Below are 22,462 nucleotides of genomic sequence, written 5' to 3' on the forward strand. Positions count from 1 at the left end.
AAATGGTGATTTATTACTTGCATGTATCAAACAATTATTAAGGATATAATAATTTCTTACAGTATCCTTTCTTAAAGCCCAAACATCACAGAATGATCATGACTAGAAGCATGAGTAAACTCCAAATTAAGCAAATGGCTATCAAGAAGATCAAGTTCAGGATAATTTCAGTAAAGAGTGAAAAATAGTGAAACAAACATTTCAACAAAGGGCATAAGGACATTCTAGAAGCGATAGAACTAACATCTGCTTGAAAAACATCTGAGGCATTACTTACAAAATGGAAGAAATCATGGAAGACAAAACTCAGCTGCTGAGGCACAGAGACTAAAGTGACAAATAATTCAGCTCAGGAAATAGTATTACTTTCACAACCATTGTGAACGCAAGTGCTTTTAATCAAGGAAATTCTATCAACTCATACAGCCGTGACTTTGATGCATACTGACCAGATTAAATCCTTATTTTCAAGAAATATTCTTAATTGTAGTCTCAGCATTTCATCACTGATGTTACACAAATTGCTTGAAATCTTTTAATAATATGTTTATTTTTTTCTGTGCATTTTTTTTAAAAGGCTTTTGAATACATTTTTAAAAATAAAAAAATCTCAGGAAAAAAACAGCAAACAGCCATGTCTGCTGAAGAAAATATTAATTATAACAAATTCAAAAGCTGTCAGAAATTCTATCTTACTTCTTTCCACTTTTAACAGGTATTCATTTTTACAAAATTAATACCTGCCTTTCATTTTCCTTGCAGAAATATTGTCCAAGAGAGCTGTGTGAGACAGAATTCAGGGATTCTGGGGACATTTCTGAAAGCCCATCTATGCATTACACTGCTATTACCAGGCAAAGTCCAATGCACACTGATAGCTCAATCTTCTCAGACAGGTCACAGCAGCAGAGACCAAAGCCGAAGAAATCTGGGGTTTGTTGGTCTCAGTTCACCAAGTCTCTTTTCCCTACATGAACTAAAAGTTCAAGCAAGATGTGATAAACTATTGTGCCTTTTAACAATATTTAACACTATTGTCTTTTAGATTCCATATTAGTGAAATACTCAGTATTGCCTGTTTTTGCAGTAACGAGTAGTAAATTCTAGACATTATCACATTAAACTCTGTTTTAAACATTCACAGCACAAGACCAAGGTAGCAATTAGTACTATGGCTCATAGAATTACTTAACTTCAGTGTCTGTAACCACAAACATGGCATTTTTTTAGGGCTTTTAAAATATTTTTCATGCCTGAAATGAACTACAGTAACTTTCTACAGCATGACAATTTTTCCATTGTGGTAAATCATTATTATTTATAGCTGTTGGTTACAGCAACGTTGAAGAGGGTCAAATGTATTTTGTATTTCAAGAAGATATTCAGTCTCTTCTTGTTAAACTAAACCAATAATAATAAAAATCTAAACCAAGCCCAACCCATCATTCCTAAACACATGCAAGTGGAACTGTGGACTCCAAGTAGTCAGGGAGAAGCTGATAGAAGAAATTGCACAAGCCCCTGGATTAGACTGCGATTCATTCCATGCCAGAAGCATGCTGAGCTTAAAAACCACAAAGTGAAAGTGTTCAACAAAGACAACTGAGCTTTGCTTTTGCTACTCTAGAAGCAGAACACAGAATTTCATGCAGATTATAACAGACCAGCAAATATTCATACAATATTGATATATCTGGATTTTGAAAGAATAGTTCAAGTCTCCTCTTACACTAGTGAATCTATTAACTGACTCTCTACAAGCTTTGGTTCACCAAATTAAACTATTTTCACCAAGTTAGTGCTTTGAACTTCCGTCAATAAAGATGAATTTAATCTCATGCAGTGCTGTAGCTCAGCAGAGACCAAAAAACTAATCTGCTCCTCCAGAATAAACCACAATGTCATGATAAATTATAAACTTCCTAGGTTTGGTCCATAGTCTTCCATTAGCAATGAACTAATGTGGCTGAATTACAGTCTTCTGTTTAACTAAGTGAACTGCTGATAAAGGGTTGGGACACACCTGCTCCAGGTCCAAGCTCAGGTGAAGGCAAGGCAAAGGTAAAAGCCCAGTGCTGCAGTTTTCCCCTTTACATTTTTTGCAAAGGATACCTGGTTTACAAAATTTGCTCTAGAATAGATTTTGTTCTTCCTAAGTGCACATTCAATGCTCACGCAAACTAAGACTGTAATCTTCTAACATAACATAACCTCTTCTAGTTATACTTCGTCATATATTTCATGTTACACTTTCTAAAGGATAGCACAAGATAAATGAAAATTGTAACATCACGAGTTGAAAGAGGGGTATCCTATCTGACAGCAATATTTCACTAGACTTGCAAAAATTAATCAAGCTGGTGTTTATATCACCTATCAGAATTTCAGAATCTACCTTCTTAGCCATTCCAACATCTCCTCTTGAACAGTAAAAAGCCACAGAAGATTTAATGACTAACTGGAAGCAAAAATCCAGGTTCTCTTGCACCTGAATGTCCCATGGAAGTTGCAAGTTTGGCACGAAGAAGTCATGGTATCAGTCTAAAAACTAAGCATCTACACCACACTTAGTCCCTTTAAAACCGCTAACTGCTTTGTCTTCTTTCAGATAAAGATTATGTTCTTCAAGAACCAAGAAACTTTTTTATCACCAGTTCTAATTGGAAGTATTTCCAACTTAGTTAAAGTAATGGCTATCTACTTCTGGTTGATACCGTATCAGTTGTTCTTGCTTTCATTTACTAGATTAAGTCAATATGTTACCTTTGGTGAGTCATTAGACAGTGATTTTCACTGTATTTTTAAAAACAAAACAAATTTTGCATAAGTAGCAGTGAATGCTATATAATGGGAAGTCTGTTACACAGCTTTCTTTCCTTTTTCCAGGGTGACCTTACTTCTGAGAAGGAAAGCTCTGGGGTGAAGCTTGCTTTTGCTGGAGCTGCTATCTCCTTCCTTCACAAGTGGGTCTTGCAACAGATGCAAGGGTCAAAGGACCATCTGGCTCACTCCACATCACGTACTATCATCTGCAAGTTGCCTTGCTCAGCAGCCTCCCTCCCAGACACGTAATCACCACCATATACTATTCTCCCATCACTCGTTATATTTCTACCACTCCTCCTCCTCCTTCTCTTCTGCAGTGATGACTACTTACAGTGACAAAGGCCAACAGAAAGAAAAAGGTGATAAATGCAGAAAGGGAGCACTGACAGCTTGCTCCCTCAGGCATGTATTTTTGTGGGCTTAAGATTAGAAGATCTAGTATATGGTTGCTAAAAGAACAGTATTTTTGTATTTTGTAAGTTATCGTGTGAAATCATATAATTCAGCAAGTGACCTTGCTAAGCCTGAGGACCTTATTTCATTATTGTTATTTTTTTAATATAATTAATGATCCCTTTTGATTATCAATGCAAGTGAAATAAAATATAATTTCAATTCCTTTGTCACACACCGCAGAAGCCTTTGAGGGAGATGGAAAAGTGGAATCTGCCCAGTGCTAATATCAAGCTATAAATTAAAAGCATAAAAATCACTCTTGTATAAGTAGGGTGTCATTACTACCATAAGGTAAATATATTACTGATTTTTTCCCCCACATATTTATTCCTTCCTTGAGGCTTTTCATTTTCAGGTTTTCAGTTATAAAAGAATGACTGTAAAATAGCTGACAGCAGAGTGAGTTACATGTTACATGTAAAAATAAGAAATAATACAACCATTACACAGCTGAATATCTACTGACTACAAAAATAAAAATAAAAACTAAGAGTAGTGAGAATAAAAAAGGCTAACCAGTGTTGAAAATGGAACAGCATACAAGAATCTCAGGCCACTATGACATTTAGATAAAGTGACCAAGACAAAAAGCACAGAACAACAGTCAGTAATACTTATTGCTTTTTTTGATTTTACCTTAAAACCTTCTATACAATTTGGTATATGTAATACACTTCCCTTTCATATAGCACTGAGAAAGAACTATGGATTCAAATCTTTGGGATATAAAAGCAATAAGAAGCATTAAGGAGATTGTTCAAGAGTTTGCCCATTACTGGCCTAACAGTAAATTAGTGTAGGCAAAAATTTACTTCCAACAGATAAAAAGTTTATAGAGAAATGAAACAAAACAAAATACTCACAGTTTTGGTTTGGCAAGCACAGGTGGTGGCTCCTTTGCTGGTGAAAGCAAGACAGCTGGAGGTGAAACCGATTTATCACCATTTGGCTTGCTGTTGATCACTCCATTTACTCCATGAATGGGATGGATACCATTTGTTTTTTCCTCAGACGAACTGAGCTCTAGCTGAAGGGCTGCCACACCAGATCTCAGTTCAGTATTATTTGCTTGGTGGTTCTCTGTGTGTTTCTTAGGAGGAAGCTCAAGAGAGCTAACTTCAGCTGGAGGAAGTGGTGGAAAATGGTGGAAATCATCACTGTTGGATTCCCTTGTCAACAATTCATGACTGGAGCTTTCTGAGTTGGCTAAAAGAAATCAAAAACAATGTCTCTCTGACAAATCATAAATAAAGCACAGGGCACAGACATGCTGTACTTTAAGGCTGTTAAAAGTGAGATCGCTTTGCTTCTGTGGAGATATTTTTCTAGACCTGTTGTTGATTTATGCTGAATTAGATACATGACTGGCTATTTGTTTGCTGGCTTTGCCTCATGCAAAATGCACAACACAGAACCTTATGGATATCTCTCATACTATTCCAGAAGTACAGTCACTAACTGAGATGGCATGGCCAAGTACTATGGGGCGACAGCAGCTGAAACAGTATTTCCTCTTCCTGGAGTTGTAGCATCATTTAAAAATAAATCATTCTAAAACACTGAAATATGTATGTATATATAGCGTGTTTACAATGGCAGCTGCGGTAATGCATTGCACAACAGTCTGTATGTAAACACACTACAAAACTAAACATAGCACAAACAGAGTTTTCTATTTTACAAAACGCATATGCCACATTTGGTAGCATAATTTCATTTGTTTTCATTTTGCCTTTGCTGCCATCTAGTCCCAGAAGCCTAATGCTTAAAAATCTGCCAGGTTTGTGGCAGACACTTTAAAATATATATTTTATACAAATAAAAATATTAAACTAGAAAGTGAACCAATAAAAACATTCAGTTTGTTTTAGATGGACAATCTGTGGTTGACAGTATGATCTATAAATATTGATATAAATATTGACAGGTAGCTCACTCTCCCATTTTACAATGATGTAAGTTAGAAAGAGATGTCAGAGACTATCCTAGGATGACAGTACGTGTCAATGGTAGCACTGGGAGAAGCCAAGTTTTTAGCTCTATAATCCCTTGACTCAAACAGAATTCAGTTAAGGTATCTCAAGATACATATTTTCTGAGTAACAAGCCTGGAATAGATACACATAAAATTAGTTTCATGAATTTCCTAAAGGTTTCAATTTATTTGCTACAGTTATTATATGGTAATTTCTTTCTGTCCATCTCCCCTCCCCCCAATGTATTACTTTTTTTTAATGGAGGCAGTGTTTTAATCTTATTAGCAAAATGCTAGCTGCTTGACTAACAACCTTTGTGTTTGCTAATTTATTTTCTTCATGTATTCTTTTTAGAGGAACCCTATCCTCTAGTAAGAAGTAACGCTGATTCAGCTGTTACTGCCTGAGAAGGTGCTTCACTCTCTCTGTTAGTAGTTGGACTTTTGAAATAGACCTCCAGGAATTAATCTCATGTTATCTGAGGATAAGCAAAATCACATTCACCCATCCCCCACCCAGCAACAACTTTTATATTCAGATTATAACAGTCAATGTTGTGGGGAATGTAGAAAGATTCGGAGACTAAAAAGGAAATCTACCAAAGGGACTCCTGTCTTATGGAGACTCTTTTCTGCAAAAGAAGCAGTCCAATAACTTCACAAATAAATTAATTATCTGAGCTCTATAATTAAAACCTCCTCTTTCCTTTTGTCACAAACCTGAGCAGACGGTTAGTTGCGCACTGCTTGTTACTGAACCGTGTTCATTCGTTGCTGTGCATGTGAAAAGTCCTGAATCTTCAGGAAAAGTTTCTGCAATTACAAGGGTACATATCTCTTCTGGAAATAAACAGAAAAATAAGCCACATTATAAACTACTTAAAGAACTATGTAATGTTTTTGCATCGCATGTTAGAAGGACACGTTATAGTGCTCCTTAGAAAAAGAAATGGCCTTCCAAAGGACATGGCTTCAGTGTAAATCACTTTGTATCTGAATCAAGTAAATTTACTCAGTCTTCAAAAGGGACCTGTCTTGAACAATAATTTTGCAATCCCAAGTCTGCACAGTCATTTTACACATACAGTATCTTCATTTTTATGCAGGAAAATTACTTATTTGTACAAATCAACTTACTGGTTTTCACATACAATTAATACTTGCAAGCTCTTCTTGAATCTATGTAAATGCCACCAATATGAATATCATATCATTGCTTCTTTCCTTTGAATTTTTTGTATTTAATGAACAATTTAGTTCAAATCCCATTCCTCGTAAGGCCAGGAAGTATTTTGTCATCACTTGCAAATAACTTTTTTTAAGGAAACTGACCAGAATTAAAAGCTCTGGATGCACCAAGTATGTCCCTTCTATGAAGTTTGGGAAGATGATTTCTGTCTCTAAACGGGAATGGGAAAACTTAGGACAAGACAGCATCCCCTGAAATTCTTCACAATTCCATGATAAAGACATTCTGCAGCTGTTTGAAATCTCTTCATTTTCCTCTGAAGTGCCATCCTATATGATGCCTGCCCCAGTCTAAAAACTTCTATGAAAGCTGGGCGGTTCACATTTTGGGTCAGGTCTCACAGTAATATTTTCTAAGTCCATTCCATTCATTTATTATAGACATATTTAATTATCTAGGTATAATTTTTCCAGATTCTTCAGAGAAGTCACTTTGTTTTATCTTTAATTGTAAGTGTATTCTAACTTTTTTAAAGGTTCAAAATATAGTTAATCTAAATAATGTTAGTATTTACACAACATACATAGACAATCTTACTCCTGGACATTGTTACATTATAGCTTTCCTTAACTAACCAGGAGTTTCTTTCAATTAAATTCATTTTCAACCCTCAAAACCAATCACATAAAAGTGATTATAGAAGATTATAAAAACAAAGATTATAAAATATATTTCAAAGTTGAACAGACTTCTATTTAGTTAAGAAAAATTTACATTAAGGACATATTGGACATTCACATAGAATCCCAAATATTACAAAAAATTCAGTGGACTATAGCTAATAAAAGCAAATTGAGAAGTGCAGTAAAATATTTGAGACTCATATGACTAACTTTCATATGAAAATGCTCAGTAAGACTAGCCTCATTTATTTTAGATCAAACAATGAAAATATTTTCTAGTAGCTTTTTGTTGTTGTTGTTGTTTTCTTTCCTATTTTTCATTGTGGAAGGACAAACCAGTGTCTCATTTAGACAGTTAACAAAAAAATTATGGATTTTTTCCAATGTTTTTGACAATGTATCCAAGAACTTAGTGTGCTGGAAATGGGCTAAAAATGATTTTCAGACTGCAGAACATGCTTTTTTTGGCTTTTTTTTTTTTTTTTTTGGCAACATGGAGCAGTCATTCTGTGTTTCTGTGTAGCTGTAAGAGGCATGTCTGGTAATAATGTAGCACGTTGGATCTTATCTGACCCAGATGAAGATTAATGACTCATGAAAGGTCTTATCAGGAAAGTAATGGGTAGCACAAGCTAGTTTTTGAACTACTGAGATCAGCTTTTTTTAGTCTTGGTGTGTCGTAAGCAGTTTAGGCTATATTGTTAAGCACACGTGTGTACTCCTGGACTGAAGTGGCTCTGGGGATGCAATCTGATCCGTGCAACATTCTGGTTTCCTGTTAAATGAGCAGCAGAAATCTGAAAGCTGGGTATTTCAGGTCTGCAAAAGAAAATAATTCCCACCATGCTGAGAACTGCTATTTGAATGAGGGCAAAGGTACTACAAAATATAATAACCAATGGAATTTCTATTTTCTGCACAGCCAAATTAATTCATACTGTTACTTCAGTTTTGCAGTTATGACCACATGAGAAGAGCTGGTCTTCAGTGATGAAAGAATTCCAATGGTTTGTTTTCCAAAGCAGTATATTTGAGAATTATACACGGTAAACTGCAGTAATACTTGTGAGGGAAACTGACATTAAATTGGTAATGAAAATAACGAAAACTTAAAACTCAGTCTTCCTAGCTGAATGAGCAAGCTAAAACACATTTGTGATCAATGATGAGAAAACCAGCTAAAATGAAACATTAGGGAGGGGGAGGGGGAACAACTAATCAAGAGGTAGCTTAGGCTAAAAGCATGTAAGAGCAACACAACGCCATTGTCTTTAGACACTTTGCCTCCATCCCCAAATCAAGAATCGCTGACCTCCAGGTCCTTGCTAAAAGGCTTACCACTGTGGAAAATGTAGACATAAAGCACTAGTTTGACAAAATAAATATTCTTTAAAAAGTTCCATAACATTATGTGGATGCATAATGCTCTGAGTGTTTTTCCAGTTCTAGATCCTGACTTATGTAATTAGTTTTCTTTCTGTTGCTGTGCTGAGTAGAATCTGATGATCTGAAGTAAATAATGTCTGTTCTACTTCCCGGTAATCATCAGCTGACAAATAATTTCATCTCAAAAATGTGTTCCAGAAAGCAGCTCTGAAATGCTGTTCTCAGGGCCTTAAAACATATTTAACACTTGACTAAATGAATACAAAAGCACTCTGTTCACTGAAACATGTAAAATGCTTAGGCATGCAAGTACTTGACTATTTTGTCAGTTATTTAGAAAGAAAGATTACATTTTACCAAGTAATCCCTTCCCTTTATGGTTCATGAATCCATTAGGAAGAAGAATCTTTGCTAAGACCAAACTCCAGAAACCTGTTGCATTTGAACAGATTTCATCACTGACGATGTGTTTATTTCAGAATGTTTCTGTGTATCATATGAAAGGTAGAGTATTTCTCATATCTGCACCTTCATCTCCAATTGTGATCATTAGCTTCCTATTAGTCTATATATAGTCCTGGGAAACAAGTAGGGTCTTTTACTAGTAGCTGTGTATTATGGTGCAATGAACAGAGCTGTTTCTGTCCATACAGGTTCAAATCCCTGAGTTTCCTTCTGTAAAGACAGTGGGTTGTCACAGTGGTGGTTTTCTCTTAGAAATCCAACCAAGCCTGGCCATCTTATCTTGTAGAAAACCTGTCTCTAATTCTCCCTCTTTTTCTCCAGCCATCAGATGTCTAACTGCAAAGCAATATGCCTATCAGTTAACTCTTTTTAGGTGTCTGTGCATCTTAAAGATATAGAGAATGGAGATGTGGAAACAGAGAAGAACTGAACATGTGGAGTAGCATATCAGAGGGTGGTATCTCAGCCCTGAAGACACCCTTAACTTTTAACAACACAAACAATGAAAAAGTTACCTATTTCTGATGATCACTATTGCCCATAACATTACATTGGCCAGGCAGCAGTTCTGGCTTATTTAACATACTTTATGCCACTCATGAAGTGGAAGGCCAAATTTTTGAAAGATATATAAATCTACTGCACAAATCTGACTATATTTGAAGATCTCTCAAACTGCACTTATAAAATGCTAAGAAAAAAACCTGAACAACAGCAACTGTGATGGCGAGCAAATCAATGTAGTTTTAGGGCAGAGAACCTAGGTTACAGCTTATGTAGTCAATACCAATGATGGCTGTTACCTAGCTAATTCAGGTACAATAAAGTCGAATACTGCTATTGGCACCATGGACTTCAGTCTCTAAGTCAGTGTTCAGGGCTGAGGAGAAATGAAGCCAGTGTACAAGTAAGTGTCAAGGATAAGTTTATGCTAAAGCTTATACAAAGTCAGATACGTTGCTGTAGATACTTAAGCCACCTCATTTGAAGTTGTCAGATAGATACTGAAATGAATGCATCTAGCAACAGAACTGTGAAAATGAAAGCACCCCAATAAGCCTTACAGATTTACAATTCAAGAGGCACAGCAGAAATTGTTTTTAAATTGCATAGTACAAAAAACATCAGGGGGTTACTTCGGATTTGGAAGTACCAAAAAGCAAGAGCAGCTGGGGCAGTCAGACTGAAGATGGGATCGCTGACGGGATTCTGTAGATACCTTGTGAGAGCAGAGTACAATTGAAAATATACTTGATAAACAACAGCACATCAGTTGATCAGACCGTTCACCTTTCAAGAAGGATAACTGTGGATTATTTTCAGTTTTTCTCTTCATTTGGAACCTCGATTTGTACCTTACTTACAACCGTGAGATTGCTATCTTCAAGTGCTTCTTTGGTCCTCAGCAGTAAAAGAGGCAACCAGATTCCGAGTCACAGCTCCGTCATTTTCACTAAAGTATGCAGGGATCCTACAAACACCCTGACCTGCTGAAGCTCTTGTATTTAAAATTTTGTCATCTATCAGAAAGCTCATTTTCTTAGGGGGGGGGGGGGAGGGGAGGGTACAGTAACGATTTCCCCATATATTTTCAGTTTTAAACATTATGCAGAAGGAAAGAGACTGAGTTATTAGAGTTGGAACCTTGGGATACAGCAGCCAGACAGCACAACAAGAAAGCACAACCCAAGAGAAGTGATGATTACTGAGATGTTTTTGGTGAACATACACAGGACTGTGTTTAGGGAAGGGAAAAAAAAAAAAAAAAAAAAAGCATGTATATGTGGCAATTCCCTGGCAATTTAAGAAAAATTACTTCATATAGTTTTCTTCTTACATGCCATCAGACAATTGTTTTAATGTAATTCAAGACAGTTTGTGGCTGACTCCAGACAGCTGAGTAATGGTCCAAATATCAACAGCTGGCAAATGACTCCATAGGATTTTTCATTCTCAGGCAGTCTGTTCTCCGAAGGATTCAGTCAGGATGGAGTCAAAATGTCAAAGAAAGAAGTACAGAGCAGGTAATGCTACAATCTGTGATGCTGGCTTTAAGTCATCTGACTAACTATTAATTCATGAACCAGTCTGGAGAGATTTGTGATGCAAACTGATTTCTGTCTAGACAGAAAGAGGAGTGCAAAACACATTAGGGTAGATAGAATGTACCAAAAAAAAAAAAAAGTAGCAAGAAAAACCCCTCTTGCTTCTTATTTTCTTATCTGTGAGAGTTCATGGAACATTTTTCTTTTAAATTATTAATATCAACCTAACAAAGGATAACCAATGTTTCTGACTGCTGTAAAATGTGTATTGACAGCTAGCATTTAGTTCACAACCAGCAATTAAAGTTCCATGATGACTTGTTACAATTTATGTAAAATTCCACAGATGTGCACTTGGAAATAATTTTAGAAATTATGTCTATCTCTCAAAATTATCAATACTTTTCTAGTATAGGCATGTTGTTTTCCCTTCTTAATCTTACACACATTCTCACATCTGCAGTAAGAAGCAGTAGTGTGTCTGTTAATGGGAGATTTCCTCTGCAGGTATTGTTTTGTCTGGCTTCTTAGAATGTGAATTGTATCATAAACCAGTGCTGTACCTATCTGCTGAAACCCACCCAGCTTCCTGTTGTAGAAATTCCAAGACTCTTCATGACATTCTAAAAAACACTGTAAATTGCTTACAATACAAAACAATGCTTGTCATTTACATCATAAGGAAATATTTACATTTTGCCCAAACTTTATTAATTTACATTACCATTGCATGCACTGAGTCAATTTCTACACACATAAGCTGACGAGTGCACTGTCAATGATATTAGGGGCAAGTAAGACATTGCACATTATTTAATGGGGCTTAGTAGGAACCGTCTCAGCACAGAAGGAAAAAAAAAAAAAAAAAAGAGTTTACTAGTATACACACAGTACACAGTGCACAGCAAGTCCAACAGAGATAGCACTTAGTTCAATGAATTCAGAGAGAACAGAACACCAAACCAAAGTCTGCCAAAAGAGTTTCAGATTAGATATTACAAGGAAAAAATAAAAAACAAACAGCAACAAAAAGAAAAACAACAAACTAGTAAATTGCAGACTTCATACTTTCTGTCATGTTAGAGGAGAGTGTGTATGTAGTCCATGTGATTCTACAGAAAAGAAGCTCCTTGTAGCAGTGAGTGAGATGTACCAGGTACTATTCTCGTAACAGTAGCAGATTAAATCTAGAAAAGCAGATCTTAAAGATGCCATTACTTGAACAGGAAATATGTTTCTCTGGGAAGGGGAAAAGAATCAACCCAATTATATATATTTTTAAAAAAATTTAAGAAAACAGCTAACTTGGGAGGCTTATGTCCTGACATATATTCTCAGAGAACGTTCCAGGAGTGATACAGAATTGAACATACAGTAACACAAATCTATTGTCCTTGTTACTTTTCATATCTAAAGGCTTGATATGATTTTGAAACTCTCCTAAAACAGTTTTGCACTGTAACTTAGCCTTAATTTTTAGCGTTAAAGTTTGGGCTATGACTATAAACTACCAACAGTCTATGTCTGTTAACACTCAGACATGTTTTAATTCCTCATTAGAAGTTAATTTGATTTTCCAGCACTTTGTCCTTCGGATGGCTCACATTTCAAGCCTCCATAAAATCAAATGATTCAGACACATGTATTCTGGGCATCAGCTGTTACCAGTGGGGGTGATACTACACATCACAATTTGTACTATTAACTCAGAATAAAGCATGCATGTGCACACGTGCATGCATATTTGTATATATGTATTATGGCCATCAAATAAAATACGTACTACAGGGAAATAATTTCGTGAAACGGTAAGAAAATTAGTGAATAACTGAGAAAGAAAAGCAGAAGATTCCCTCTTCCTCTCCCTTCTCTCCATTCCACGAAAACTAAGAGAAAACTACATTTCTTCTAGGATTAACCCTTCACTGCTGTTCCTTAGTCCATATCTCACAGTCGCACTGCTGCTTTACAAAATATTCTGCTGCTAAGCCCTGCAGTCAAAGACTGTCATTGCAGCTCCTCAAAGTTCAGGTCATGCCAACATTGCAAAGGTCCTTCAGTTCAATGACACTCTTTGGGAATACCCAGATCTCAGAGAACTTTTCTGTTTTATCTTTCTTTTCCATGATAAAATCTCTTTCTAAATCCAAGCATATTCAAGCACAACTAGCCACCCTCTTAAAGCCAGGCTCAGACCCTACCACTGCCTTCCTTCCACCTGTTGACTGACTTAGAAACATTAATGCAAAGATCAAGCATTCTCAGCCTTTCAGCATCCACTTATTATTAAAGAAACTAAGACAGCACATAAGGGCAAACAGCAGCCAGAGAAAACCTGTAGTTGGAAGAAGACTTTTTGTTTGCTGAAATATAGGAGTTATCTTGCAAATTGGCTTCAAAAAATCAATGTGCCTTTCTTTTGGAGGGTCAGATTTTACTTGCATCTAAGACAGCTCATTTCTGTAAAGCTAGATTGGCAAAACTAGCATTTAGTGGTTGGGTGTTATGAAACTCTTCTGAGTACAATTTGGGTAATGGAATTTTGTGGGATTTTTTTCCCTCCTCAGTAGCATGCAAATTGCTCATTTTCTAAGAATAAAGTTTGCTTCAAAGTTTAGGCTGTGGGGCTCTCCTGGCTGGTCTAAAAGGAATTTACTGTTTAACTAATAAAGGAATTGCTGTAAAGCACAGTGTAGAGTATGGAAGGTGTGATAAAGAAACATTGTCTTTAAGGGGGTTTCATATTACCAGTGCTCAGCAGAAACATTTTTCTATTTACAGCTTGAATACAAACTCTAAGACCTAGTGAATCAAGAGATTATTTTTTCATATGACTCTTACCAGGTTCAGTTGCAGATCGTGGCTCTGCATATCACATCACAAGAAGGGGAAACAAACAAGAAAAATGGAGTTAGAAATTACACTAATAAACAACATATTATTATAACATCCAACATCCAATATGTTGGATACAACATATTATTATAACATCCAACATCCAATTTAGTGGATGAACATATACTAAAATCTTGTAAGCAAGTACAGAACCTTTGCAGACACATTTCAAAATAAGTATGACTAAATGGTCTGCTGGTAGCAATAGTTCAATTATTACTACTAGCCATTAACCATTATAATGTGAGGAACAGAGGACTCTATCCAAAACTCAGTCCTGATAGACTAATTTCATGATAATTCCACCCCCCTAAACCTGCCTCATATTAAAAGTAGCCCCCTCAGATTATTGTCTTACTTTTTTGGAGAATTCTGAAGTCTGGAGAATCTTGAATTTCAATGCCCTGTCGAAACCACTTAACATGAATGGGAGGGGGTCCTCTGACCCTGCATTCCAACACCACTACCTGTCCTTCAGAGGCTGTGGAGTTTTGTAGCTCCTGAAATAAAACAATCATAATTCAAATGAACCAGCAGTATTTTACATTAAATAAAAATATTTTCTTCCCTTTGTATTTCAACTTTATTTCTCATTTTACTTTTGCAATAGTACTATGAGAATTGCTTTCACTCTGATTACATTTGACTAAATAAGTTATTTTCAAATACATTCTTAACATGACTAAAGATGGAGAAGGTGCATAAGTATTTAATTCCTCATACCACAAGAAGCAGGCAGTTATGGTCTCATCTTTCATTCTTTATCCACAAAATAAATAAATAAATAAATAAATAAAATTCTGCAGCTAATCAATGCACACATTGATTGACTTGCTATGAGAAAGCAGCTTTGCTGCTTTCAGGTCAGCCTCTAGAAAAGAATTGCTTTTCTTTTGAGCCATTTATAGCCATCCAAGCAAAATCTAATGACACAAATAAGATTAGGATATATTAGCATGTGTATGTGCACCTTCTGAAGCAAAATTATGGCTGTAATAAATTCTTACATATGTATGAAGGAAAATGCAGATCTATAATGGAGATCACAGTGAGAAAGGAGAACCACTATTTTAAGTAACAGAGTTGATGGGAGACAGTCACTATTTTTGCCTTTGTTATCTATCCGAAGATTACAAAGCAGTCTGTCTTACTCCCTTTCTAGTTTATTAATAAAGTTTTAGGTCTTGATGCAGCAAAGCATTTGAACTTTGGTCTAACCTCAGAATTATTGCTAGTTACTATTCATAGATCTCTATTTAATCAAATTCATAAGAATTTTGTAATGTGGACAACTAATTTTTTTGAGTTGTTCCCTGAAATTTATAAAGAAAGAAATTTGTGTCAGGAAGCTGGATGAGTGTATTTTTTGTTGTTTACTTATGTTTTTTCCTTCCGTAAGAAAAGTGATTTTGGTTTAAACCAGTTAATATTGGATTTCAGAGACAAGAGAGCTGAGGACTAGGAGGCAAGAGTGGAGTTTTTGGTAGTTTCTGAGTGTGGGCTAGGCTTCTCCTATTTCCTACTCTTACTAAGATGTTGCCTGCCTGCTGACCTTGCAGCAACCACATTCTCTAATTCCTTGCACCTCCTTTATTCACTCTCTTGAGGTAACTGCAGTTATGTGTGCAGAATTCCAAGGAATAGAATCAGACCTTTCCTGCTATGAGAAAAGGATATGATGGAACCAAGATGGACAGTTTGGAACAGGGCTTATATTTATTTTAGGCAAAATAATTGCTGTTCCACATTAACTTTCAGTCAAATTGTTTTTATGAAGTAATAAACAGAGATTTTTTTTTTTTTTTTAATTTCAACTTTAACAAATAGTTCCTGCTGTGGAAAGGATGGTCTAAGGGTACAATTAAAAGCCTGTTTTCGATTGAAGTTGCATCTTAGAGATCAGGGAAATAAACTGATCTTTTTGTTGTTATGTTTTCCTACCCAATTCCTAATTCTAAAGTTTGATTCAGGATGAATGTGAAAATAAATATTGACTTAAATAATTACTTAAGAATTACTGAATAAAAAATTCCCATCTAGCTAGCTTTATATTTTACAAGATACCCCAATGAAGAATATCTGATTTATTTATTTTTTGATTAACATAACTGGGTGGATTTTTTTTACTTAAAACAAAGAAAAGTAATTGTCTTCATTATTTGTTCTGTCAGCTAAATAATTGTTGTGAATGACGCTATATCATGATTATGATGTGCAACTGGTAACTACCTCATTTGACTTTATAAAGATTTCTCAATGGAGAACAGTCATGGGCATAAGGCAAACCCATACAGAATATTCATGTAATTCTTATAGTGATTTTAACAGGGTAGAGGCATACAAACTTCATTGTGGCAGCAGAAATGTATTTTTTAGGGAGTCATTAATACCAAAAAGGACCCACCTATTGAAAATTGTACAAAAATTTAACGTGAGCAAAGACTCCTGTTTTAGGATATAGTTTTTGATATTTCCTTCTGGACTATACGAGTATGATATAAAAATCACGATGGAAAAAAAATACCTTTGTAAATATAGGTGCAGAATTGATAGGCTTAGATCCATCCAGATGATGCAGGTATGAAGTAGGACTTTGGACCTGCAAAGAAATGCAATACTATAAGAATGCAAAGAATGATGCTTTGAATAATATGACCTGCATATACTTATGCAATAATAAAAAATTCTCAAATGCACAGTCTTATTATGGTGTTTTTATTATAGCACACTTGAATGACATCACTGTTTCTCTCTTGATATTTCTGATATCAATATGTTTCTGTATTTCCAATGAGAACTTTGTACCCAAGTGTCTTCGCCTTGAAGTATTTTGTGCGTTTGATTCTTCTTAATATCATTCATATAAGTCCTTTGCACCAAAATGTTTTTGCATCTTCTGTTATTACATCCCTCAACTGATGTTGTAATAAATAAATCAGGGTACCTAAAACCTTATCTAGTTTAACCAAAGAAACAGAAAGTAATTTTAACATGTGCAGTCTAACAGTGATTTTAATTTTATTTGCATTTACTGATTTACATGTAAACCTCTAGGTCATCCACAGTATCATTAAAACATACCATAAACTAAAGAACATGTATTTTCCAATTTCTTCTCTAAAAGGCACAGAGAAATGATAGTAGTATTTAATTTAATAATCAAGTTACATTCATTTGCAATTTAAATGAGTCACTATTAAGTGATATCCTCTGTAATTTTCATCATCACCAGATGTCAGCTGCTCACATTCTGTGGTGATACATGCTGCATAACAGTCCATATGTATATTTACTTTTATGCCGCATTCACAAGACAACTATCTGACTTTTAAAAATCATAATTCTTAAGAGAATAACATAAGTTTACAGTTCAGTGGTATCATTCATTGAATTGACAGAGTTTTTCAGGACTTACAAATTTTGCAATAAATTTTTAAATATTTCTAATTAAAAAAAAAAATGTGTCTAAAAATACCTGCTGACTGGGCACAGAGATAGGTTGAATTACAGCTGTGGTGACTCCAGACTTTGGTGAAGAAGGTCCTATTGTCAAAGAAACAGAAGTGGTTTTCTTTTGGGCCCTGCAGAAAACAAACAAACAAACAAATAAACAACATCAGACAACTTTGTAAATATGAAATTGTAGAATATGTTACTTAGTGACTACTAAGCCAACTTGTATTTTCTGCATGTTCAATACTTTTATTCAAACTGGTGCTGATTTAAATCATATCTGTGTAACCGTCTTACATTTTTATTTTGACTATAAGGCAGTTATATATCTGATTATCTGTGAAAAGATCAGCACTAGAGAAAGCTTGAGTAGAACACAATCTTGGGCTAATTTATGCTTTCATAGTAAAAAGTACTCTTAAAAGATAAAAACTTAAATATATTTTGTTTCTTTGATTCTAGACCTCTGCATATTTCTCTGGTGGCACATGGCTAGGTGGTTCCAAACAAAGATTTGATTAACAGAAATTACTTCTAAATATGAAAAGTTGATTATCTACAGGAGTTGTCCGTAAGGGTAGACTTCTCAGAGAATAAGCACATTAATAAAGTCTCATATCACATGAGATTAGAAAAGACAAGACATACACAAATACACTCCAGATGCTTATTCAGATGTAAAACTACCAAAGATTTTCCAGTGCCCCTCAGTAAGAAAATTTGAACAGCATTGGTTTTACTTTGCACACTTACTGTGGCATAGCTCCAGATTTTGATTTGAAAACTAAACTTTCACTCTCTGAATCTGTGGAACTGGCACCTGGAAAAGAAAATATATTCAATAATCTTTTACTGATGTCTTTGATGTTTATATTCCAAAGGAAAAACTGTGCATTTCACTTCAAATGACATGTACTACACACCATAAGTAAAGACCTTGTAATATATTGTTGAGAATTCTCTGTAATAAATTAATGCAGTTTTTATCTGATAAAACATTGTAACTATGTACTTCAGACAGTTACAGAAATCACGTCCATGTCAATTGCAAACCCCATTTTCCTAGGCTTTTAGCTGTATTCCTTGAAATAAAAAAAATATATATGATGAAAAAACTACTCTACTGGAAATGTACAATTTTATTTATTTGAATGTATACTTTAAGCTTAAGAAAACATATGGCTTATATACAGATAATAAATCTTCAACCTTAATTAAGAGTACTAAGTATAGAAAGACATTTCCAGACTAAACTTGCTATCCACTATTTCCACAGTTCAGACTATTTACATTGATCTATGCATAACATTTACATACTGGTGTTCCTTGCCAGTGGAAGTCTTGATACAATGTATGTGTTTGGAAATATCTTGAACTCACTTGAAGAAAAGATAAGAAACCATTTGTGCCCATTGTCTTAATTTTTTTAGTAACAACTGGGACTTCGAGCAATATTTATTCTAGACATTTATGCAGTACATATCATTCCTCGAAGGATTTGTGCATAAATATGCATAACTATATTTGTAATACAAATCATATACAATATGCATAGCACAGCATAGCTGGCATAGCATAGCACAGTGCAGCATAGCATAGATTGACTTACAGTGAAACAGAGCTTGAACTCAGGGACTCAAGTATCCCATTAGTTACAAAGTTTAGGCTACAAAAATCAAAGCAATAAGTACCACAGAAAAGGTAATAAAAGAGAAGCAATGTCAAGTGAGCAAGGTAAATCTGTGTGAAAGTATTTCTCATGAGCAAAGGATAAACAAGTCTTGTGTGGTTAGGGTTCCTGTATAGATGAAGGCGTGAGGCATCAAAGTCATCAAGATTATTAACATACAATACATTGTTTGAATGACAATCTGCTTCCCTTAAAGATCATAGGGGAGGAGCCTAACAGCTTGCACAATTAATTCTCTCTTTCAAAGTTAAATCTAATAAATCTTCAAGACAGCTCTTCCACACAGTAAAACAGCCAGATCTCAAAAAATGATTTTTTCTTCACCATATCTCTCTTCCTAGCTATCGTGTCTATAGTGCTGCTTCCAGAAGTAGTGCTGCTACTGTATCTGAGTATTTCTGTAATCAACATTCCCTCTTTGAAGAAAGTATCTTACTAGAATCCATAAACTTCTGAAAAAGTCTTGGAAATTTTGCTATTATTATCACAGAACACAGTTCTGAGCATAAGAGAACAAAAGGAAGGAATCCCTATAATCCCTATCACTTTTGTCACTTTCAGCTCAATTATAGAGAAAAAAAAAAAAAAAGCTTTATTAATCAAAAGCAATTAAATCATTTTGTAATTGTATCATTCAGATTTGCTACACATATTTGTTACATGAATTTATCTTTTCAATTAATTCCTTAATGAATTTTAAGTAGTTACAAAAATGGTAAAAGAATAGACATTACTAATACCAAAACATCTGAAGATATATCAACTGAAATAAAAGTCAGATTTCAGTTAATATAATCATGACATAATACAATTATTCACATACCAAAAAAAAAAAAAAAAAAAAAAAAAAAAGAATTTTACTTGTGGCTGAGACTAACTTTTTTCAGAAAAAAACAAATCTTGCATTATGACTAGTTCTGAAGTCAAGAAAGATTTGGACAACTACTAGCATTTGATTCTGGACAAAACTAGTATGACTGATTTATAATCTGACTTTAAGTCAGTGTGCTGAATATGAAGAATTACAGCACATTCACCCATGACTGAGAAGGACTCATTTGGGACTGTCACATTTAATTGCATTTGGAGGAAGTTCAGAACTGACAACGGAATTACTGTTATCCTGAAAATCATAATCAGTAGAACTAGTCAAATCTCTTATTTATAGAGGCTATTTAAAAGCTACCTTATAGTAAAAGCTCTGCTTGTTCTTACTTTTCCATTTTTAATTTTCCTTTTACACCAAATATCAGTAATCTACCCACTGATGCTTGGAACATCCATTGACATATCTGAATTAATATGATGTGGTGTTCAAAACATATTGCATTAAAGGAAGGCTGGGAAACACCGTACAAATACCACTAAAGCAAATGCAATCTTAACATGCAGAACCACTATCAGAAGTAAACTTCAGCTTTGTTATTGTTTCATGTATGTGTTGAGTATCTTTTTATTTCACTTCTTACCTTCAATGAATATTTCAGCTGATGTACTATCTGAACCAAGGGGATTTGAAGCGAGACAAGTATAACGTCCAGTATCGTCTTCAAAGGCTTCTGCTATAATCAGTGAATGAAGTCCTCCACTTCCAGAATGGATTTGAATGTCAGGAGAATTCTGGAGTTCTTTTCCTTCACAGAACCATCTGTAGCCCACACACATTTAGAAAGACAAAGGAAAAAAAAAAAAAAAAGGAACATTAAAGATTGGTTCAGGCTCATCACACAAGAAGACACTACACTGCTGCAAAAATCTAAATTGCTATTGAAAGCAGCACATGGTGCTTTGAAGTCTTTAATGGCATTTGCAAAGAAATAACTTGCTGGCTTCAAATTTCTTAAAGAGGCAGTGAGACATTTCTGAGTGTAAGTGAATTGTACACACCTACAAATTAGAACTATTCCCTGTTCTATTCAGGTAGAATCAATGCTTTCTCCATATCCCATGTACCGGCCTGCTTTGACTGCACTCTAATCCATTTCAAATTAACTTGCTTCATCTTTCATTCTAATACTGACTGATTCTCCACAGAGGATGTTTGATTTTTGTCTATCATGCCCAGTCAACCTAATATAATCACATGGTACAGATTCCATCTTGCTAAACTTTAAACAGATTTAATCCTGCCTCAGAGTAGGAGAGTAAACTGTTTTCCTAGGCCTGGATTTTTATATATACATAACACATGCTCCCCTATAAAAAAGGGTATACTCCAGCAAAAATGCTGGTTTCAGGTACAGGCGAAAATAAATACATATCTAGGATGATTTACTGCTACATAAAAGCACAGCCTGCATTGTTTGTGTTGGAACAATAAAGAGTTTGCCAACGGATCCTGCCTGGAGAGCTAGTCCCTGTCCTCAGCCTGCGCTGCTGCCATGAAGGTACTAGCTCCCATCTTTTGCTGTTTGATTCTCTCACATCAGCTACTCCTGTTCTCATAGGCTGCTCCCTGCTTAACCCATATCCCCTGAAGCCCAGCAAGTATGAGAAGTAGACAGGTCTTTTTAGCATTGGGTGGCTCTTTTTTTTAAAAGGGCTGCCTTGCATTTTTGTGAGGGCTGGTAGATCAGTAAGTCACTGAAGGAAAATAGTTCGGGAACTGCCTTCCTGCCATTTTCAAACTTTCCCTGCATCCTGAAAACAAATTAAACAAAGTAACCCCAAGGAGTTACAGAACTGTCCCATACCTATTTAGGAAAAGCTTGCAATGCTACAGGATGACAGCATGTAACAGCAATCAGCGAGCAGCCTTGAGAAATGAGCTGCCTTACTTTTGTTGCTCCTTATTTTTTTTTTTCTTTTTCTTTCTAGTGAAGTATGCAGAACTGACAGAAAACTTTTCATAAAACTCTATTCTGAAAACAGTAGACTGTAAAACTTGAAAATTCGTGTTTATTTCAGAATGCAGAGTTAAGAAACCTAACAGATTTGCACGTAAGACAATTCCCCTTAATGACTCAGAACTGTGGGCAAGCCCTCTGTGTTTATGAACAATAGGCCTTTCATTCCTGAAGGCTGAAAAAAAAAAATAAATAACAGAAATGTTGATAGTGACATTAAAACCATATGTAATTCTCTTCTGTAATTAAAAGCCCAGCAAGTTCCTTTTCTGCCTCTTATTGTGCCCAGAAAGTGCACACGGAGTATCATTTTTGGAAGGAACTAACAAACTTCCATTTGTTTACTCAGCAGACCCCTTTGGCCTACTTTTACAACTGTTGGGCTTGGAGACCAATTTATTCTGTCAGCTCAACTGCCAAAATTAACATTTCTCTCCCCCCTCCTCCCCATCCTTTCCTCTCCTCGTCACAAGCCCTCCCTCTCCCAGTGCGAGGACCTCTGCTACTATTTCTACTCACTAGACCTTCAGAGGCCTAACCTCCGGGAAGCCTT

General features: G+C 35.3%; 1 protein-coding gene across 2 annotated transcripts in view; it reads right to left on the reverse strand.

Annotated features, from left to right (window-relative positions):
• The window catches only part of PALLD (palladin, cytoskeletal associated protein), a 149,499-nt gene that overhangs the window by 109,477 nt on the left and 17,560 nt on the right, over positions 1 to 22,462 (reverse strand). For both annotated transcript variants that reach the window (XM_032186775.1, XM_032186774.1), the window contains exons 2-9: positions 20,533 to 20,711; positions 18,127 to 18,193; positions 17,396 to 17,501; positions 16,445 to 16,519; positions 14,279 to 14,420; positions 13,867 to 13,890; positions 5,978 to 6,097; positions 4,146 to 4,488 (exon numbers count right to left, since the gene is read on the reverse strand). In XM_032186775.1, coding sequence (XP_032042666.1) covers positions 4,146 to 4,488; positions 5,978 to 6,097; positions 13,867 to 13,890; positions 14,279 to 14,420; positions 16,445 to 16,519; positions 17,396 to 17,501; positions 18,127 to 18,134 — 818 coding nt within the window. In that variant the 5' untranslated portion in view covers positions 18,135 to 18,193; positions 20,533 to 20,711. The remainder of the gene's footprint in view (positions 1 to 4,145; positions 4,489 to 5,977; positions 6,098 to 13,866; positions 13,891 to 14,278; positions 14,421 to 16,444; positions 16,520 to 17,395; positions 17,502 to 18,126; positions 18,194 to 20,532; positions 20,712 to 22,462) is intronic.

This window comes from Aythya fuligula, chromosome 4 (genome assembly GCF_009819795.1).
Source record: "Aythya fuligula isolate bAytFul2 chromosome 4, bAytFul2.pri, whole genome shotgun sequence".
NCBI classification, from domain to species: domain Eukaryota; kingdom Metazoa; phylum Chordata; class Aves; order Anseriformes; family Anatidae; genus Aythya; species Aythya fuligula.